Source organism: Hyperolius riggenbachi, chromosome 9 (genome assembly GCF_040937935.1).
Source record: "Hyperolius riggenbachi isolate aHypRig1 chromosome 9, aHypRig1.pri, whole genome shotgun sequence".
In the NCBI taxonomy this organism is placed as follows: Eukaryota; Metazoa; Chordata; class Amphibia; order Anura; family Hyperoliidae; genus Hyperolius; species Hyperolius riggenbachi.
In genome coordinates this window covers 256,903,549-256,919,288 of record NC_090654.1, presented here as the reverse complement: position 1 = coordinate 256,919,288, position 15,740 = coordinate 256,903,549, and the positions used below count along the sequence as shown (strand labels likewise).

Here is a 15,740-nt window from a genome sequence, read left to right as displayed (position 1 = left end):
TTCTATATGCGGAACACTAATATTTAAAGATGTAGCTCACCGCATCTATAAGTAATACATTTTGTGTGTGGGGGGCCAGTAAAAAAGCCTCAGGGGGCCACAATCGGCCCATGGGCCTTAGTTTGAGGACCACTGATTTAAAGGGATGAGGTAGCAACCCTGGGTGTATCCCCTGCAGATAGGCCAACCCCCACTTTAGAGCTAAAGGTCATCTTTCAGCAGTGATATGCACTTCTTAATGGGCATAAAGTTTTTATTGCTAAATGTTAACTTTGCCTCCTGTGATATGCCATGTGTAAGTCCACGTGTCACAGCATAAAGCTGTTTTGCAAGTCAATACCTTTAGCTAAATGATCATGGCACAGCTGACAATAGTGATTTTATCATGTGATGAATGTAATAAAGATCAGAGGCGTAACTACAGTTCATGGGGCCCTCCAGGGAGACTTTGATTGGGGGCCCCCGCAGTGTTCAAACCCCTTCCCTTGCCTACCCTTGGGGTCCATCTCACAAGAGTTATAAAACAAGTGTAGCCATCAGTGGCGTAGCTAAGGAGCTGTGGGCCCCGATGCAAGTCTTACATTGGGCCCCCCCAAGCACTCTATACATAACAATTGATACGGCGCACCAAAACCTGCCAAGAACAACCACAGTGTCAGAGGTGCAATAAGGGGATGGGGAGAAGTTTGTTAATGATTACTACTATTCAAAGTATCTATAGAAGTCACTATTATGAGCACAGGACCAATAAAGAGCTAAAACTGCAGTTGAGGAAGGGCCCTTTGGGGACCCGATGCAGTCACTCCCTCTGCAACCCCTATAGCTACGCCCCTGATAGCCATCATTATCTTCACACCCATAACAAGTGTAGCCTGATCTCAAATATAATCTCCTGTAATGGAGGAAGGGAAGGTTAGTAGTTGAGGCCCCCCCCATGCGATCACAGTGGTTGCTCCGCCCTAGTTACGCCCCTGATAAATATGTGATTTTTGTTGTTTGTTTGTTTTTTTCCTCAGAGTCCAGTCAGAAGTAGATGAAGTTGTTGGTTCAAAAGTTGACTTGGTGTATGAAGATCTTGAGAAACTGCAGTATTTGTGGCAGGTGCGGTACATGAAAGGAACCTGAATAATAATAAAGAAGGACTTATTGAAGTATACTGTTCTAGGAAAATGTGTACTTAAAAGGTTTTCAGATTTCCCTACTTCTAGCACTCTGCATGATTCAAATAGAGGTCAAGGGCCCTCGTTCAATTCAGTTTTTCGAATAAGTTTTGGTGTGAAGGTGTGAAAATATCACCTCAAAGAAAACTTAGAAGAAAAAGTGAATTGAATATGGGCCAAAATGTTTTTTTTTAAATCACAAATGTGTGATGTTAGCAATCCTCTGGAAAGGTCTTTGTAAAAGTGTACTCTCTCCTTTCCTCTCCTCTCCCACCTGATTCCTCCCTTGACTCCTCCCTTCTCCCTGACTCCTCCCTTCTTAGATTATCATAAATACAGAAGATAAGAATCAGGGTAAATGAATTGGGCAAAAAAAGCCTTGTACACATGCTAGATCTTTCTCGATCGGGCCGTGTGTTCGGGGCCACCTCTGCCGAGAATATAGTGTGTGTAATGTCACCACTAAGATAGACTAGTTTGACTAAGGCCCCCTGCACACTGCAAATCCGATTTGCGTTTCCAATTTTCCCTGGATGCTATTAAAACAAAAAAGAAAAATGCAGAAAAAACACAGCATGCAGTACCGATTAAAAATCGCAAATCGGAATCGCATGTAAAATCGATGAAAAATTGCAAATTGCAATCGCATGTAGTGCATATGTAGGCCTTCTTATGTGTAAAAGCAAGACGTTTTGAATCAGGATGATACCATTTATTGGCTAACTTAGAGATTAGGTATTACTGTTTATCCATCTCTAAGTTAGCCAATAAATGGTATCATCCTGATTCAAAACTTCTTGCTTTTACTCATGGCTAACACGGTACAACACTTTACTGCTTCTATTATGTGTAAAAAAATGTGTATGGCCACACACCATACATATTTTTAAAAATCTGTTCAATTCAAGAATAGCAATCAATTTTTCTGACTGATTGTAACATTTCAAAAATCTGACCAATTATCTGACCATAATTTACCCAATTATGATAAAAATGATTGGAAACTCTGAGAGAAATGCTCGGGTGTACAGAATCTTCTCAAAAAATTAGCATATTGTCAGGGCTGTATTTAGGGTTTGGGCTCCCCTAGGCACCCCAAACCTATGGCGCCCCCCCCCCCCCCCCGAGGGCGTTGGCGGCACGCGGAGCGTGCCGCGGCGAAAAATGGGCGTGGTCACATAATACAGTGGGCGTGTCCATAACATACAGTGGGTGTGACCAATTAAAACTTCCTAGTAAGAGTGCAGCCCAAAGTCAAAGGCCATGTTTTCTCCCCGGGTATGAGTAAAGTGACTAGGGTTGCAACGGTATGAAATTCCACGGTATGATAACCGTCAAAAAAAATACCACAGTATGACGGTATACGGTATTATGCAATTTTTTGGACCAGGGCCCCACCTCCTTCCATTACATTTTGTGCCCCTCCACCCCAGTGTGGGGTGCCCCACTCCCTCGGGAACTGTAAAAAGGCTCACCCTATTCCTGCAAAAGTCCTGATGGCGTGATAGGTGTAGCTAGTAATAGGTGGTCGCAGCATAGGTAGCTAGGGATAGGTGAAGCCAGGGATAAGTGTGGCCAGAAATAGGTGGCCGCTGTATAGGTAGCCAGGAATAGATGTAGCCAGTAGTTGGTGGCCGCTGTATAGGTAGCCAGGAATAGATGTAGCCAGTAGTTGGTGGCCGCTGTATAGGTAGCCAGGGATAGGTGTGGCCAGAAATAGGTGGCCGCTGTATAGGTAGCCAGGGATAGATGAAGCCAGTAGTAGGTGGTCGCAGTATAGGTAGCCAGGGATAGGTGTAGCCAGAAATAGGTGGCCGCTGTATAGGTAGCCAGGGATAGGTGTAGCCAGTAGTAGGTGGCCGCAGCATAGGTAGCCAGGGATATGTGTAGCCAGTAGTAGGTGGCCGCAGCATAGGTAGCCAGGGATATGTGTAGCCAGTAGTAGGTGGCCGCTGTATAGGTAGCCAGGGATAGGTGTAGCCAGAAATAGGTGGCCGCTGTATAGGTAGCCAGGGATAGGTGTAGCCAGTAGTAGGTGGCCGCAGCATAGGTAGCCAGGGATAGGTGTAGCCAGTAGTAGGTGGCCGCTGTATAGGTAGCCAGGGATAGATGAAGCCAGTAGTAGGTGGTCGCAGTATAGGTAGCCAGGGATAGGTGTAGCCAGAAATAGGTGGCCGCTGTATAGGTAGCCAGGGATAGGTGTAGCCAGTAGTAGGTGGCCGCAGTATAGGTAGCCAGGGATAGGTGTAGCCAGTAGTAGGTGGCCGCAGCATAGGTAGCCAGGGATAGATGTAGCCAGTAGTAGGTGGCCACAGTATAGGTAGCCAGGGATAGGTGTAGCCAGTAGTAGGTGGCCGCAGTATAGGTAGCCAGGGATAGGTGTAGCCAGTAGTAGGTTGCCACAGTATAGGTAGCCAGGGATAGGTTTAGCCAGAAATAGGTGGCCGCAGTACAGGTAGCCAGGGATAGGTGTAGCCAGAAATAGGTGGCCGCAGTATAGGTAGCCAGGGATAGGTGTAGCCAGAAATAGGTGGCCGCAGTATAGGTAGCCAGGGAATTGTTCTAATGACTGCATCTGCTCAGATACTGATAAAGAATCGTACAAGGATTTGTAGACAGTCCCTATTCAGTATATGGCAGGCTCTTGTGTACAGCGCCCAGCCACCAACCTCTACCCCTCCCCAAGTGTTCTGTACTGTAGTGATGCTGGAGGAGTCTGCAGAGCCAGTTCTGCTCCATCAGAGATGGACAGCGTGAGTGTAATAAGCTGAGGCTGGGAGCACACTGTATGTCCGTTTTCTGTACGTGTTTTCTGCACACCATGTGTGTCTGTATGTGTGAAAAACATGCAATTTTTATCACAGGAGCTAATGTAATTGATCGAGAAAATGCGTGCAGTGGTTTGCTGCGGTCTGTTCTGATCTGCATGGGGAAAACACATTCAAGTGTGCACTAGCCAATTGATTAACATTGGTTCTCCGGTTACCTGTGCAGAAAGTGAAGGGGGTAGGGGGGCCGCATCCAAAGTTTCGCAGGGGGGCCCAGTGACTTCTAGTTACGCCCCTGCTGGGCCCCCTTGCAAAAATTTGGATGGGGTCCCCCCCATAGGTGCCAAATAATCGTAATGGGGCAGCGTTTCACTATAAAATAATCGTAATGCGGCAATGTTTCACCATAAAATAATCGCAATGTGGGCAACATTTCAGCAGAGAATAACCGCAATGAGGGCAACATTTCACCAGAGAATAATCGCAATGAGGGCAACATTTCAGCAGAGAATAATCGCAATGAGGGCAACATTTCAGCAGAGAATAATCGCAATGAGGGCAACATTTCAGCAGAGAATAATCGCAATGAGGGCAACATTTCACCAGAGAATAATCGCAATGAGGGCAACATTTCACCAGAGAATAATCGCAATGAGGGCAACATTTCACCAGAGAATAATCGCAATGAGGGCAACATTTCACCAGAGAATAATCGCAATGAGGGCAACATTTCACCAGAGAATAATCGCAGTGAGGGCAACATTTCACCAGAGAATAATCGCAGTGAGGGCAACATTTCACCAGAGAATAATCGCAGTGAGGGCAACATTTCACCAGAGAATAATCGCAGTGAGTGCAACATTTCACTAGCGAATAATCCCAATGAGTGCAACATTTCAGCAGAGAATAATCACAACGTGGGCAGTTTTTCAGCAGAAAATGTCCCCAGTTTAGGTAGTAGGTTTATAGGTGTCCCCAGTTAGATAGTAGCTAGGTATATAGGTGTCCCCAGTTAGACAGTAGGTACATAGGTGTCCCCAGTTAGACAGTAGGTACATAGGTGTCCCCAGTTAGACAGTAGGTACATAGGTGTCCCCAGTTAGACAGTAGGTACATAGGTGTCCCCAGTTAGACAGTAGGTACATAGGTGTCCCCAGTTAGACAGTAGGTACATAGGTGTCCCCAGTTAGACAGTAGGTACATAGGTGTCCCCAGTTAGACAGTAGGTACATAGGTGTCCCCAGTTAGACAGTAGGTACATAGGTGTCCCCAGTTAGACAGTAGGTACATAGGTGTCCCCAGTTAGATAGTAGGTACATAGGTGTCCCCAGTTAGATAGTAGGTACATAGGTGTCCCCAGTTAGATAGTAGGTATATAGGTGTCCCCAGTTAGATAGTAGGTAGGTATATAGGTGTCCCCAGTTTAGGTAGTAGGTATATAGGTGTCCCCAGTTAGATAGTAGGTATATAGGTGTCCCCAGTTAGATAGTAGGTAGGTAGGTGTCCCCAGTTAGATAGTAGGTAGGTATATAGGTGTCCCCAGTTAGATAGTAGGTAGGTATATAGGTGTCCACAGTTAGATAGTAGGTAGGTATATAGGTGTCCCCAGTTAGATAGTAGGTAGGTATATAGGTGTCCCCAGTTAGATAGTAGGTAGGTATATAGGTGTCCCCAGTTAGACAGTAGGTACATAGGTGTCCCCAGTTAGACAGTAGGTACATAGGTGTCCCCAGTTAGACAGTAGGTACATAGGTGTCCCCAGTTAGACAGTAGGTACATAGGTGTCCCCAGTTAGACAGTAGGTACATAGGTGTCCCCAGTTAGACAGTAGGTACATAGGTGTCCCCAGTTAGACAGTAGGTACATAGGTGTCCCCAGTTAGACAGTAGGTACATAGGTGTCCCCAGTTAGACAGTAGGTACATAGGTGTCCCCAGTTAGACAGTAGGTACATAGGTGTCCCCAGTTAGACAGTAGGTACATAGGTGTCCCCAGTTAGACAGTAGGTACATAGGTGTCCCCAGTTAGATAGTAGGTACATAGATGTCCCCAGTTAGATAGTAGGTACATAGGTGTCCCCAGTTAGATAGTAGGTATATAGGTGTCCCCAGTTAGATAGTAGGTAGGTATATAGGTGTCCCCAGTTTAGGTAGTAGGTATATAGGTGTCCCCAGTTAGATAGTAGGTATATAGGTGTCCCCAGTTAGATAGTAGGTAGGTATATAGGTGTCCCCAGTTAGATAGTAGGTAGGTATATAGGTGTCCCCAGTTAGATAGTAGGTAGGTATATAGGTGTCCCCAGTTAGATAGTAGGTATATAGGTGTCCCCAGTTAGACAGTAGGTATATAGGTGTCCCCAGTTAGACAGTAGGTATTTAGGTGTCCCCAGTTTAGGTATAGGTAGTAGGTATATAGGTGTCCCCAGTTAGATAGTAGCTAGGTATATAGGTGTCCCCAGTTAGATAGTAGTATATAGGTGTCTCCAGTTTAGGTAGTAGGTATATAGGTGTCCCCAGTTAGACAGTAGGTATATAGGTGTCCCCAGTTAGATAGTAGGTAGGTATATAGGTGTCCCCAGTTTAGGTAGTAGGTATATAGGTGTCCCCAGTTAGATAGTAGGTAGGTATATAGGTGTCCCCAGTTTAGGTAGTAGGTATATAGGTGTCCCCAGTTAGATAGTAGGTATATAGCAGTCCACAGTTAGATAGTAGGTATATAGCAGTCCACAGTTAGATAGTAGGTATATAGCAGTCCCCAGTTAGATAGTAGGTATATAGGTGTCCCCAGTTAGATAGTAGGTATATAGGTGTCCCCAGTTAGATAGTAGGTATATAGGTGTCCCCAGTTAGATAGTAGGTATATAGGTGTCCCCAGTTAGATAGTAGCTAGGTATATAGGTGTCCCCAGTTAGATAGTAGCTAGGTATATAGGTGTCCCCAGTTAGATAGTAGGTATATAGGTGTCCCCAGTTTAGGTAATAGGTATATAGGTGTCCCCAGTTAGATAGTAGGTATATAGGTGTCCCCAGTTAGATAGTAGGTATATAGGTGTCCCCAGTTAGATAGTAGGTATATAGGTGTCCCCAGTTAGATAGTAGGTATATAGGTGTCCCCAGTTTAGGTAGTAGTATCAGTGCTGCAGCTAGCTAAATCAGCTTACACCAGCAGTGAAAGGGTTACACACTAGAGACAGAGAGATGCTGGACTGTGTGATCAGGGCTGACATGTGACAGGCAGATAAGGCAAATTAAGTTGAGAGGAGGTGTCGTCTTACCATGGAGAGTGCCCGTGATGTTTGTGCAGCCAGTGTCCCTCTCCCCTTGAGCTTGATGAGGCAGGAGGCTGGGATTGAGGGAGAAAACCTGACGCTGCGCAGAAAAGCTGCAGACATCAGGCAAGACAGGGACCCTTGCAGAGTCATTTTAGACGAGCTGCCTGCTAAGCTGTCAGGAAATGAATTATGCAGCTTCAGGTCGCACTTCCGACCCTGCCCGCCTGCAGTTCATTGGCCAGTGGTTTGCTCTGTCACACACTCACAGTAGTGTTGTCCGGATCATGAACGATTCGGATCTTTGATCCGAATCTATTTTATGAGTCGATCATCCGAATCATCAAAATGAGTGATTCGGATCGCAAAAGGGGCGGGGCCAGGAGCGACACGCCCCCTCTCAGCGGGCAGCGGGGTCCTGGAAGCAGAACACAGAGGGATTGCTCTGTTGGATGGGAGGTAGCCTTGCAGGGAGACAGGTAGATGAGAGAGAGGGGACATGGGTGCCACTGCCAGATATGTGTAGAGCACACATACTGGCTATAACGTGCTGCCCAATATAGGCTGTCTGTTCCGTAGTGCTGCACAGTGATCACATGGGAAGCTTTTGGCTCAGCACAGCTCAGTAACTTTGCAGGCACTGTGATTGAAAGGCAATATAATCCTCCTGCACTCCGCACTAAACAGCTGCACTTATCTTCTGGGAATGCTTTCTTTCACTGTGCGACCTTTTCTTTCAAAGTGTACAGATGAGCATATAGGTGAAATATATGTAAAGCATATGACTTCAGCATGTGGGTATTACGTGCAAACATTTCTGCTCTCTGCTCGTCCCTTCTCTGTCCACTCCCTGCCCTCTGTCCATCTTCTCCCCTTCTCTGTGTGTCCACCCCTCCCCTTCTCCTGTCCACAGACCTGTCCTGCTGTTCATTATACCCCCGAATGCTTCCGGTAGTAAAATGATCCGAGATTCGGATCAAAGATCCGGATCTCTTCAATGATCCGATTCGAATCATCCGGATCATTGAAAAGATCCGAACTTCCCATCTCTAACTCACAGGCTCAGCCCCGCTGAAGAGGAGGTCGGGACTAAACCACTGCCAGGCATGGATGGGGAGGGCAGGTGCCAGCTGCAGCTACCCTGGGCTGGACCAGACTCGCCCCCAACCCCCCCCCCCCTCCCCCCCTCCCTTAAAAAAAAAATAATAATCCAGAGGTCCACTCCAGAGGACCAGAGGAAAAATTTTAAATACATTAAATAACACACCATATAGGAGGCCGCCCCCCCCTGAGGGGCCGCCCATGGCACCGGCCCACGGGTGCCTCTTAAGAGATACGGCCCTGCATATTGTGATAAAGATGATTATTTTCTGTAATGTACTGATAAACATTAGACTTTCATATATTTTAGATTCAAATACACACAACTGAAGTAGTTTAAGCTTTTTATTGTTTTTCTTATTGATGATTTTGGCATACAGCTCATGAAAACCCAAATTTCCTATCTCAAAAAAATAGCATATTTCATCCAACCAATAAAAGAAAAGAGTTTTTAAAGCAAAAAAAGTCAACCTTCAAATAATTATGTTCAGTTATGCACTCAATACTTGGTCGGGAATCCTTTTGCAGAAATGACTGCTTCAATGCGGCGTGGCATGGAGGCAATCAGCCTGTGGCACTGCTCAGGTGTCATGGAGGCCCAGGATGCTTCGATAGCGGCCTTAAGCTCATCCAGAGTGTTGGGTCTTGCGTCTCTCAACTTTCTCTTCACAATATCCCACAGATTCTCTATGGGGTTCAGGTCAGGAGAGTTGGCAGGCCAATTGAGGACAGTAATACCATGGTCAGTAAACCATTTACCAGTGGTTTTGGCACTGTGAGCAGGTGCCAGGTCGTGCTGAAAATTGAAATCTTCATCTCCATAAAGCTTTTCAGCAGATGGAAGCATGAACCCACTTTTAAACCAGAAACAGCGGCAGAAGTGCCTGACCTAGGCTACAGAGAAGCAGCACTGGACTGTTGCTCAGTGGTCCAAAGTACTTTTTTCGGATGAAAGCAACTTTTGCATGTCATTCGGAAATAAAGGTGCCTGGAGGAAGACTGGGGAGAGGGAAATGCCAAAATGCCTGAAGTCCAGTGTCAAATACCCACAGTCAGTGATGGTCTGGGGTGCCATGTCAGCTTCTGGTGTTGGTCCACTGTTTTATCAAGGGTAGGGTCAATGCAGCTAGCTATCAGGAGATTTTGGATAACTTCATGCTTCCATCTGCTGAAAAGCTTTATGGAGATGCAGATTTCATTTTTCAGCACGACCTGGCACCTGCTCACAGTGCCAAAACCACTGGTAAATGGTTTACTGACCATGGTATTACTGTGCTCAATTGGCCTGCCAACTCTCCTGACTAGAGATGTAGCGAACGGTTCGCCGACGAACTTAGGGGGTTCGCGTTCGCCTGCACTAGGCGAACTTTTGCGGAAGTTCGATTCGCCCCATAATGCACTATGAGGGTCAACTTTGACCCTCTGCATCACAGTCAGCAGGCACATTGTAGCCATTCAGGCTACACTAAGCCCTGGAGCCCCACCCCCCCCCTATATAAGGCAGGGTCCTGCGGCCATTAGCCTCACTCGTGTGCCTGCTAGAGACAGACTAGGGACAGCTGCTGCAGACTTGTTCTTCTAGGGACAGATTAGTTAGGTTCTAGGCTGCTTTGCTTGCTCCTGACTGATTATTATTGCTTTTAAAGCACCCAGCAACAGCTCTTTTCAGAGCTCAACCTGTACATTTTTTTTTCTGTGTGTCAAACTGACACTTTTGTTGCATGCACAGCCTTGCTAATTGATATTGTGTGTGCCACTGCCAGCAGCCCAGCACATTCAGTGACTACATGTGTGTGTGACAGGGAGCTGCACATTGTACTACCCAGTACTGCATATACCCCAGTACCTGTTGTGTTTACTTAACCCACCTCATCACTGCATATACCTAGCTTTGTGTTGAGTGAACCCAGCTCACTGCATCTAACTACCCAGTACCTGTTGTGTTTACTTAATCCACCTCATCACTGCATATACCTAGCGTTGTGTTGAGTGAACCCAGCTCACTGCATCTAAATACCTGTTGTGTTGAGTGAGAACCCACTTCACTGCATCTTAAGTACCTTTACTGTTCAGTGAACCCAGCTCACTGCATCTAACTACCCAGTACCTGTTGTGTTTACCTAACCCACCTCATCACTGCATATACCTAGCGTTGTGTTGAGTGAACCCAGCTCACTGCATCTAACTACCTGTTGTGTTGAGTGAGAACCCACCTGGCCACCTCACTGCATCTAACTACCTGTTGTGTTGAGTGAGAACCCACCTGGCCACCTCACTGCATCTAACTACCTGTTGTGTTGAGTGAGAACCCACCTCACTGCATCTTAAGTACCTTTACTGTTCAGTGAACCCAGCTCACTGCATCTAACTACCCAGTACCTGTTGTGTTTACTTAACCCACCTCATCACTGCATATACCTAGCATTGTGTTGAGTGAACCCAGCTCACTGCATCTAACTACCTCTTGTGTTGAGTGAGAACCCACCTGGCCACCTCACTGCATCTAACTACCTGTTGTGTTGAGTGAGAACCCACCTCACTGCATCTTAAGTACCTTTACTGTTTAGTGAACCCAGCTCACTGCATCTAACTATCCAGTACCTGTTGTGTTTACTTAACCCACCTCATCACTGCATATACCTAGCGTTGTGTTGAGTGAACCCAGCTCACTGCATCTAACTACCTGTTGTGTTGAGTGTGAACCCACCTGGCCACCTCACTGCATCTAACTACCTGTTGTGTTGAGTGAGAACCCACCTCACTGCATCTTAAGTACCTTTACTGTTCAGTGAACCCAGCTCACTGCATCTAACTACCCAGTACCTGTTGTGTTTACTTAACCCACCTCATCACTGCATATACCTAGCGTTGTGTTGAGTGAACCCAGCTCACTGCATCTAACTACCTGTTGTGTTGAGTGAGAACCCACCTGGCCACCTCACTGCATCTAACTACCTGTTGTGTTGAGTGAGAACCCACCTGGCCACCTCACTGCATCTAGCTACCTGTTGTGTTGAGTGAGAACCAACCTCACTGCATATAGCTAGCATACCCCTGAGATGGACAAAATGGACAAACCAGGTAGAGGAAGAGGTAGAGGCAGACCCAGAGGAAGGCCACCAGGCACCGGCAGGTCTGTGGCTGTGCGAGGTGGTGTTGCTGTGATTTCGTGCGGACCTGCCCCAAAATACAGTGCTCAGAAGAAGGCACGTGCCATCACTTCCCAAAATCGTAAGGAGGTGATTGAGTATTAAACACAGAACACCTCATCTCCCGCAGCCACCAGCGCTACAACAAGCACCACATCCGCTGCATTTGACACTTCGCAGGAGTTATTTGGTGGTGGTGGTGAAATCACTGATTCCCAGCCACTACTGCAACAACAACAAGAAGGCGCAGGTACACCACCTCATACGTGTGAGTTAGGTGGCGATAGTATGGACGTAACATGTGTGGATGGGGATGATGGTGGACCACCTGAAGTTGGTGCACTTGAGGAGGTGTCTGAGGAAAGCGCAGCTGGCCAGGAGGATTATGATGACGATTATACAGATATCACATATGTTCTCGGTAGAGGAGATGACCAGGGGGACAATTCAGAGGAGGAGTCAGAGAGGAGTAGGAGGAGACGACTCCTTGGGCTCGATTCACAAAGCGGTGATAACCCAGTTAAAGACTTTAGGCGTGATAACCATTTTTATCATGCCTAAACTCTGTTTAGGCATGATAAGTTTAGGCATGATAAGTTTAGGCATGATAAGTTTAGATAAGTTTAGATTGCGCGCAAAGTCCCGCACGCAAAGCAGCGCCATTAAACTTTATGCAAAGTGCACCAGACTTTGCTAGCGCAAAACTTTTGATCAGCTGTGCACTGCGGTGCTAGCCCAGTTGGTGCTTAAACTTATCACACCTAAAAACTTATCACACCTAAACTTATCACACCTAAACTTATCATGCCTAAACAGAGTTTAGGCGTGATAAAGGGCTTTTCACCACGGTGCTAACTGTTAGCACCGCTTTGTGAATCAGGCCCCATGATAAAAGCAGAGGGAGCTCGTCCTCAGAAACAGCTGGGGGCAGTGTCCGGCGCCATGTATCACCAGCTATGGCCAGTCAGCCAACATGCCCTTCAACGTCAGCTGCTGATGCCACCCTAGCGCCATCACCCCACGGGGGTTCAGCGGTTTGGAAATTTTTTAACGTGTGTGTCTCAGATCGGAGCAAAGCCATCTGTTGTCTCTGCCAGCAAAAATTGAGCCGTGGAAAGGCCAACTGTCACGTAGGGACAAGTGCTTTACGAAGGCACCTGGAGAGAAGGCACAAACAGCTATGGCAAGAACACCTGAGGAAAAGCAGCACCCCTCAAAAGACAAGCCGCGGAGAACAACCGCGGCAGCCGTCACAGGGGGCTTCTGCTGCTCTACGTTCCCATGGTATTGTTCGTGGCTGGGGGGAGGAAGAATGGATACACTTTTAAACAATTTAAAAATACAACCATCTAAACTTTCAAACAATTTAAAAATACAACCATCTAAACTTTCAAACAATTTAAAAATACAACCATCTAAACTTTCAAACAATTTAAAAATACAACCATCTATCATTTTCAAAATTTTTTAAAAAGGGCAAAAAAACTTGCCCTCTGTAAAACATTCTTGGCAAATGCTTTCGACTTGGTTTGTCTTCCGCTGGCTCAAGGGTCAATCTGACCACAGATGCCTGGTCTGCAAAGCACGGTCAGGTCAGCTACAGCATGGGTCTCAGCAGGCTCCCACTTCGGGCCAGAATCCAACCTTCATTCCCCGCGGTGACAATGGCAGACTTGCCCTCCATAACGGATTCCCGTTAAAGGATTTAAAGTTAATTCATTTCAAATACACAGCAGGGCCTCAAAAGTCTGCCTCCTGTATTGTTATTTTTCGGCGCGGGCGTGCATGCCTGCCTGCTGCCCTCCTTGGATGTGTAGTGGTAGCCGTTTCTCAGGCTCCACACCGGATTCCATCCCTCATTCCCCGGCCATTACCCGGGGTCACAAATGGCAGACTTGCCCGCCTCCATATGATTCTCGTGAAAGGAATGTGGTGTCATCTTTGCCCGCCATAACTGGTTCTCGTTAAAGGATTTAAAGTACATTCATTTCAAATACACAGCAGGGCCTCGAAAGTCCTCCTCCTGTATTGTTATTTTTGGTCACTACCTCGGGGCGGGCGGGCGTGCATGCCTGCCCGCTGCCCTCCTTGGATGTGTAGTGGTAGCCGTTGCTCAGGCTCCACACCGGATTCAAACCCCTCATTCCCCGGCCATTACCCGGGGTCACAATCGCAGACTTGCCCGCCTCCACAGGATTCTCATTGTAGCGGTACTGAACAAGTACACAGCAAGTAGAAAATGTAATTTAAAAACAAAACGTAAGCTTTTTAACAATGCCACGGAAAGTTGAGAAGGAAGTCACACATTACCTGACATCACTGAGTGAGGAAGAGCAATCTCGCCATGTTGCGCAGTAGTCCAGCATGGCCGTCACTACACAAACAGCTGTTTGCGGTGCATTACACAGTGAGTTTGGTGTGTCAGTGTGAAGCAGTACTCTAATTACACTCCCTGATTGATGTATACACATGCAAGATGTTTGAAAGCACGTTAGGCCTGCAATTTAGCATTCAATGTGATTTCTGCCCTTAAAACGCTGCTTTGCGTCACATCCAGATTTTTCCCCGGGACTTTTGGCATGTATCCCACTCCGCCATGCCCCCCTCCAGGTGTTAGACCCCTTGAAACATCTTTTCCATCACTTTTGTGGCCAGCATAATTTTTTCTATTTTTCAAAGTTCGCCTCCCCATTGAAGTCTATTGCGGTTCGCGAACTTTTCCGCGAACCGAACCTTCCGCGGAAGTTTGCGAACCGAAAATCGGAGGTTCGCGACATCTCTACTCCTGACCTGAACCCCATAGAGAATCTGTGGGATATTGTGCAGAGAAAGTTGAGAGACGCAAGACCCAACACTCTGGATGAGCTTAAGGCCGCTATCGAAGCATTCCTGGGCCTCCATAACGGTAACAGTAAAAAAGGGCGCAGGAGGCTAGTGGACAAATTGGGCGCCGCCATTCACTCCCATAATAAATATCGTTTAATGGGCGCTCGATAGGAAAAAAGGGCGCCGGAGAAAAATAACGTTTTAAAAGCGGCACCCGGAGACTTCATGTTTTATTACTGCTTCTCATGATTACACATTATTTAATGATTTATAAATTTTTTAATATTATTTTTAAACGAAAAACAGTACAATATTTTTTTCAAACATTATTTTTAAACGAAAAACAGTACAAATTTTTTTTTTTTTTTTTACATTATTTTTAAACGAAAAACCGCACAATATGTTTTTGAAATGCTTATCACAGGGGGGTCTTAGGTTTAGGCACCACCAGGGGGGTCTTAGGTTTAGGCACCACCAGGGGGTCTTAGGTTTAGGCACCACCAGGGGGTCTTAAGTTTAGGCACCACCAGGGGGGTCTTAGGTTTAGGCACCACCAGGGGGGTCTTAGGTTTAGGCACCACCAGGGGGGTCTTAGGTTTAGGCACCACCAGGGGGTCTTAGGTTTAGGCACCACCAGGGGGGTCTTAGGTTTAGGCACCACCAGGGGGGTCTTAGGTTTAGGCACCACCAGGGGGGTCTTAGGTTTAGGCACCAATACGGGGGTCTAGGGGTTAGGGGTAGGTACAGGGAGGGTTACTTACTAATTTTTTTTTTAAACGTTATTATACGTTTCACTTTTTAAACGGAAGATTAACGTTTTCACAATTGCCGATTTCATGAACATTATTTAATGATTTATAACTTTATAAAACATTATTTTTAAACGAAATATAGCACATTATATTTTTAAACGTTATCCATGTTTATCGTTTAAAACCCCGCGCCCTTTTTTCCCAGCGCCCCTTTTTAACGTACGCCTCCATAACACCTGAGCAGTGCCACAGGCTGATTGCCTCCATGCCACGCCGCATTGAAGCAGTCATTTCTGCAAAAGGATTCCCGACCAAGTATTGAGTGCATAACTGAACATAATTATTTGAAGGTTGACTTTTTTTGTTTTAAAAACACTTTTCTTTTATTGGTCGGATGAAATAAGCTAATTTTTTGAGATCGGAAATTTGGGTTTTCATGAGCTGTATGCCAAAATCATCAATATTAAAACAATAAAAGGCTTGAACTACTTCAGTTGTGTGTATTTGAATCTAAAATATATGAAAGTCTAATGTTTATCAGTATATTACAGAAAATAATGAACTTTATCACAATGTGCTAATTTTTTGAGAAGATCCTGTATATATTAATAAACTGACAATCTACCACACACCATTCAATTTTCATAAAAATTGATTTAAAAAAATCTACCATTCCCGATCAACTTTTATGGAATAAAAATGGGAAATCCAAATGGAG

General features: G+C 46.0%; 1 protein-coding gene across 2 annotated transcripts in view; it reads left to right on the top strand.

The window, feature by feature from the left end:
- The window catches only part of LOC137533156 (cholesterol 24-hydroxylase-like), an 85,634-nt gene that overhangs the window by 55,311 nt on the left and 14,583 nt on the right, over window positions 1-15,740 (top strand). For both annotated transcript variants that reach the window (XM_068254371.1, XM_068254370.1), the window contains exon 11: window positions 1,017-1,101. In XM_068254371.1, the coding sequence (XP_068110472.1) occupies window positions 1,017-1,101 (85 nt within the window). The remainder of the gene's footprint in view (window positions 1-1,016; window positions 1,102-15,740) is intronic.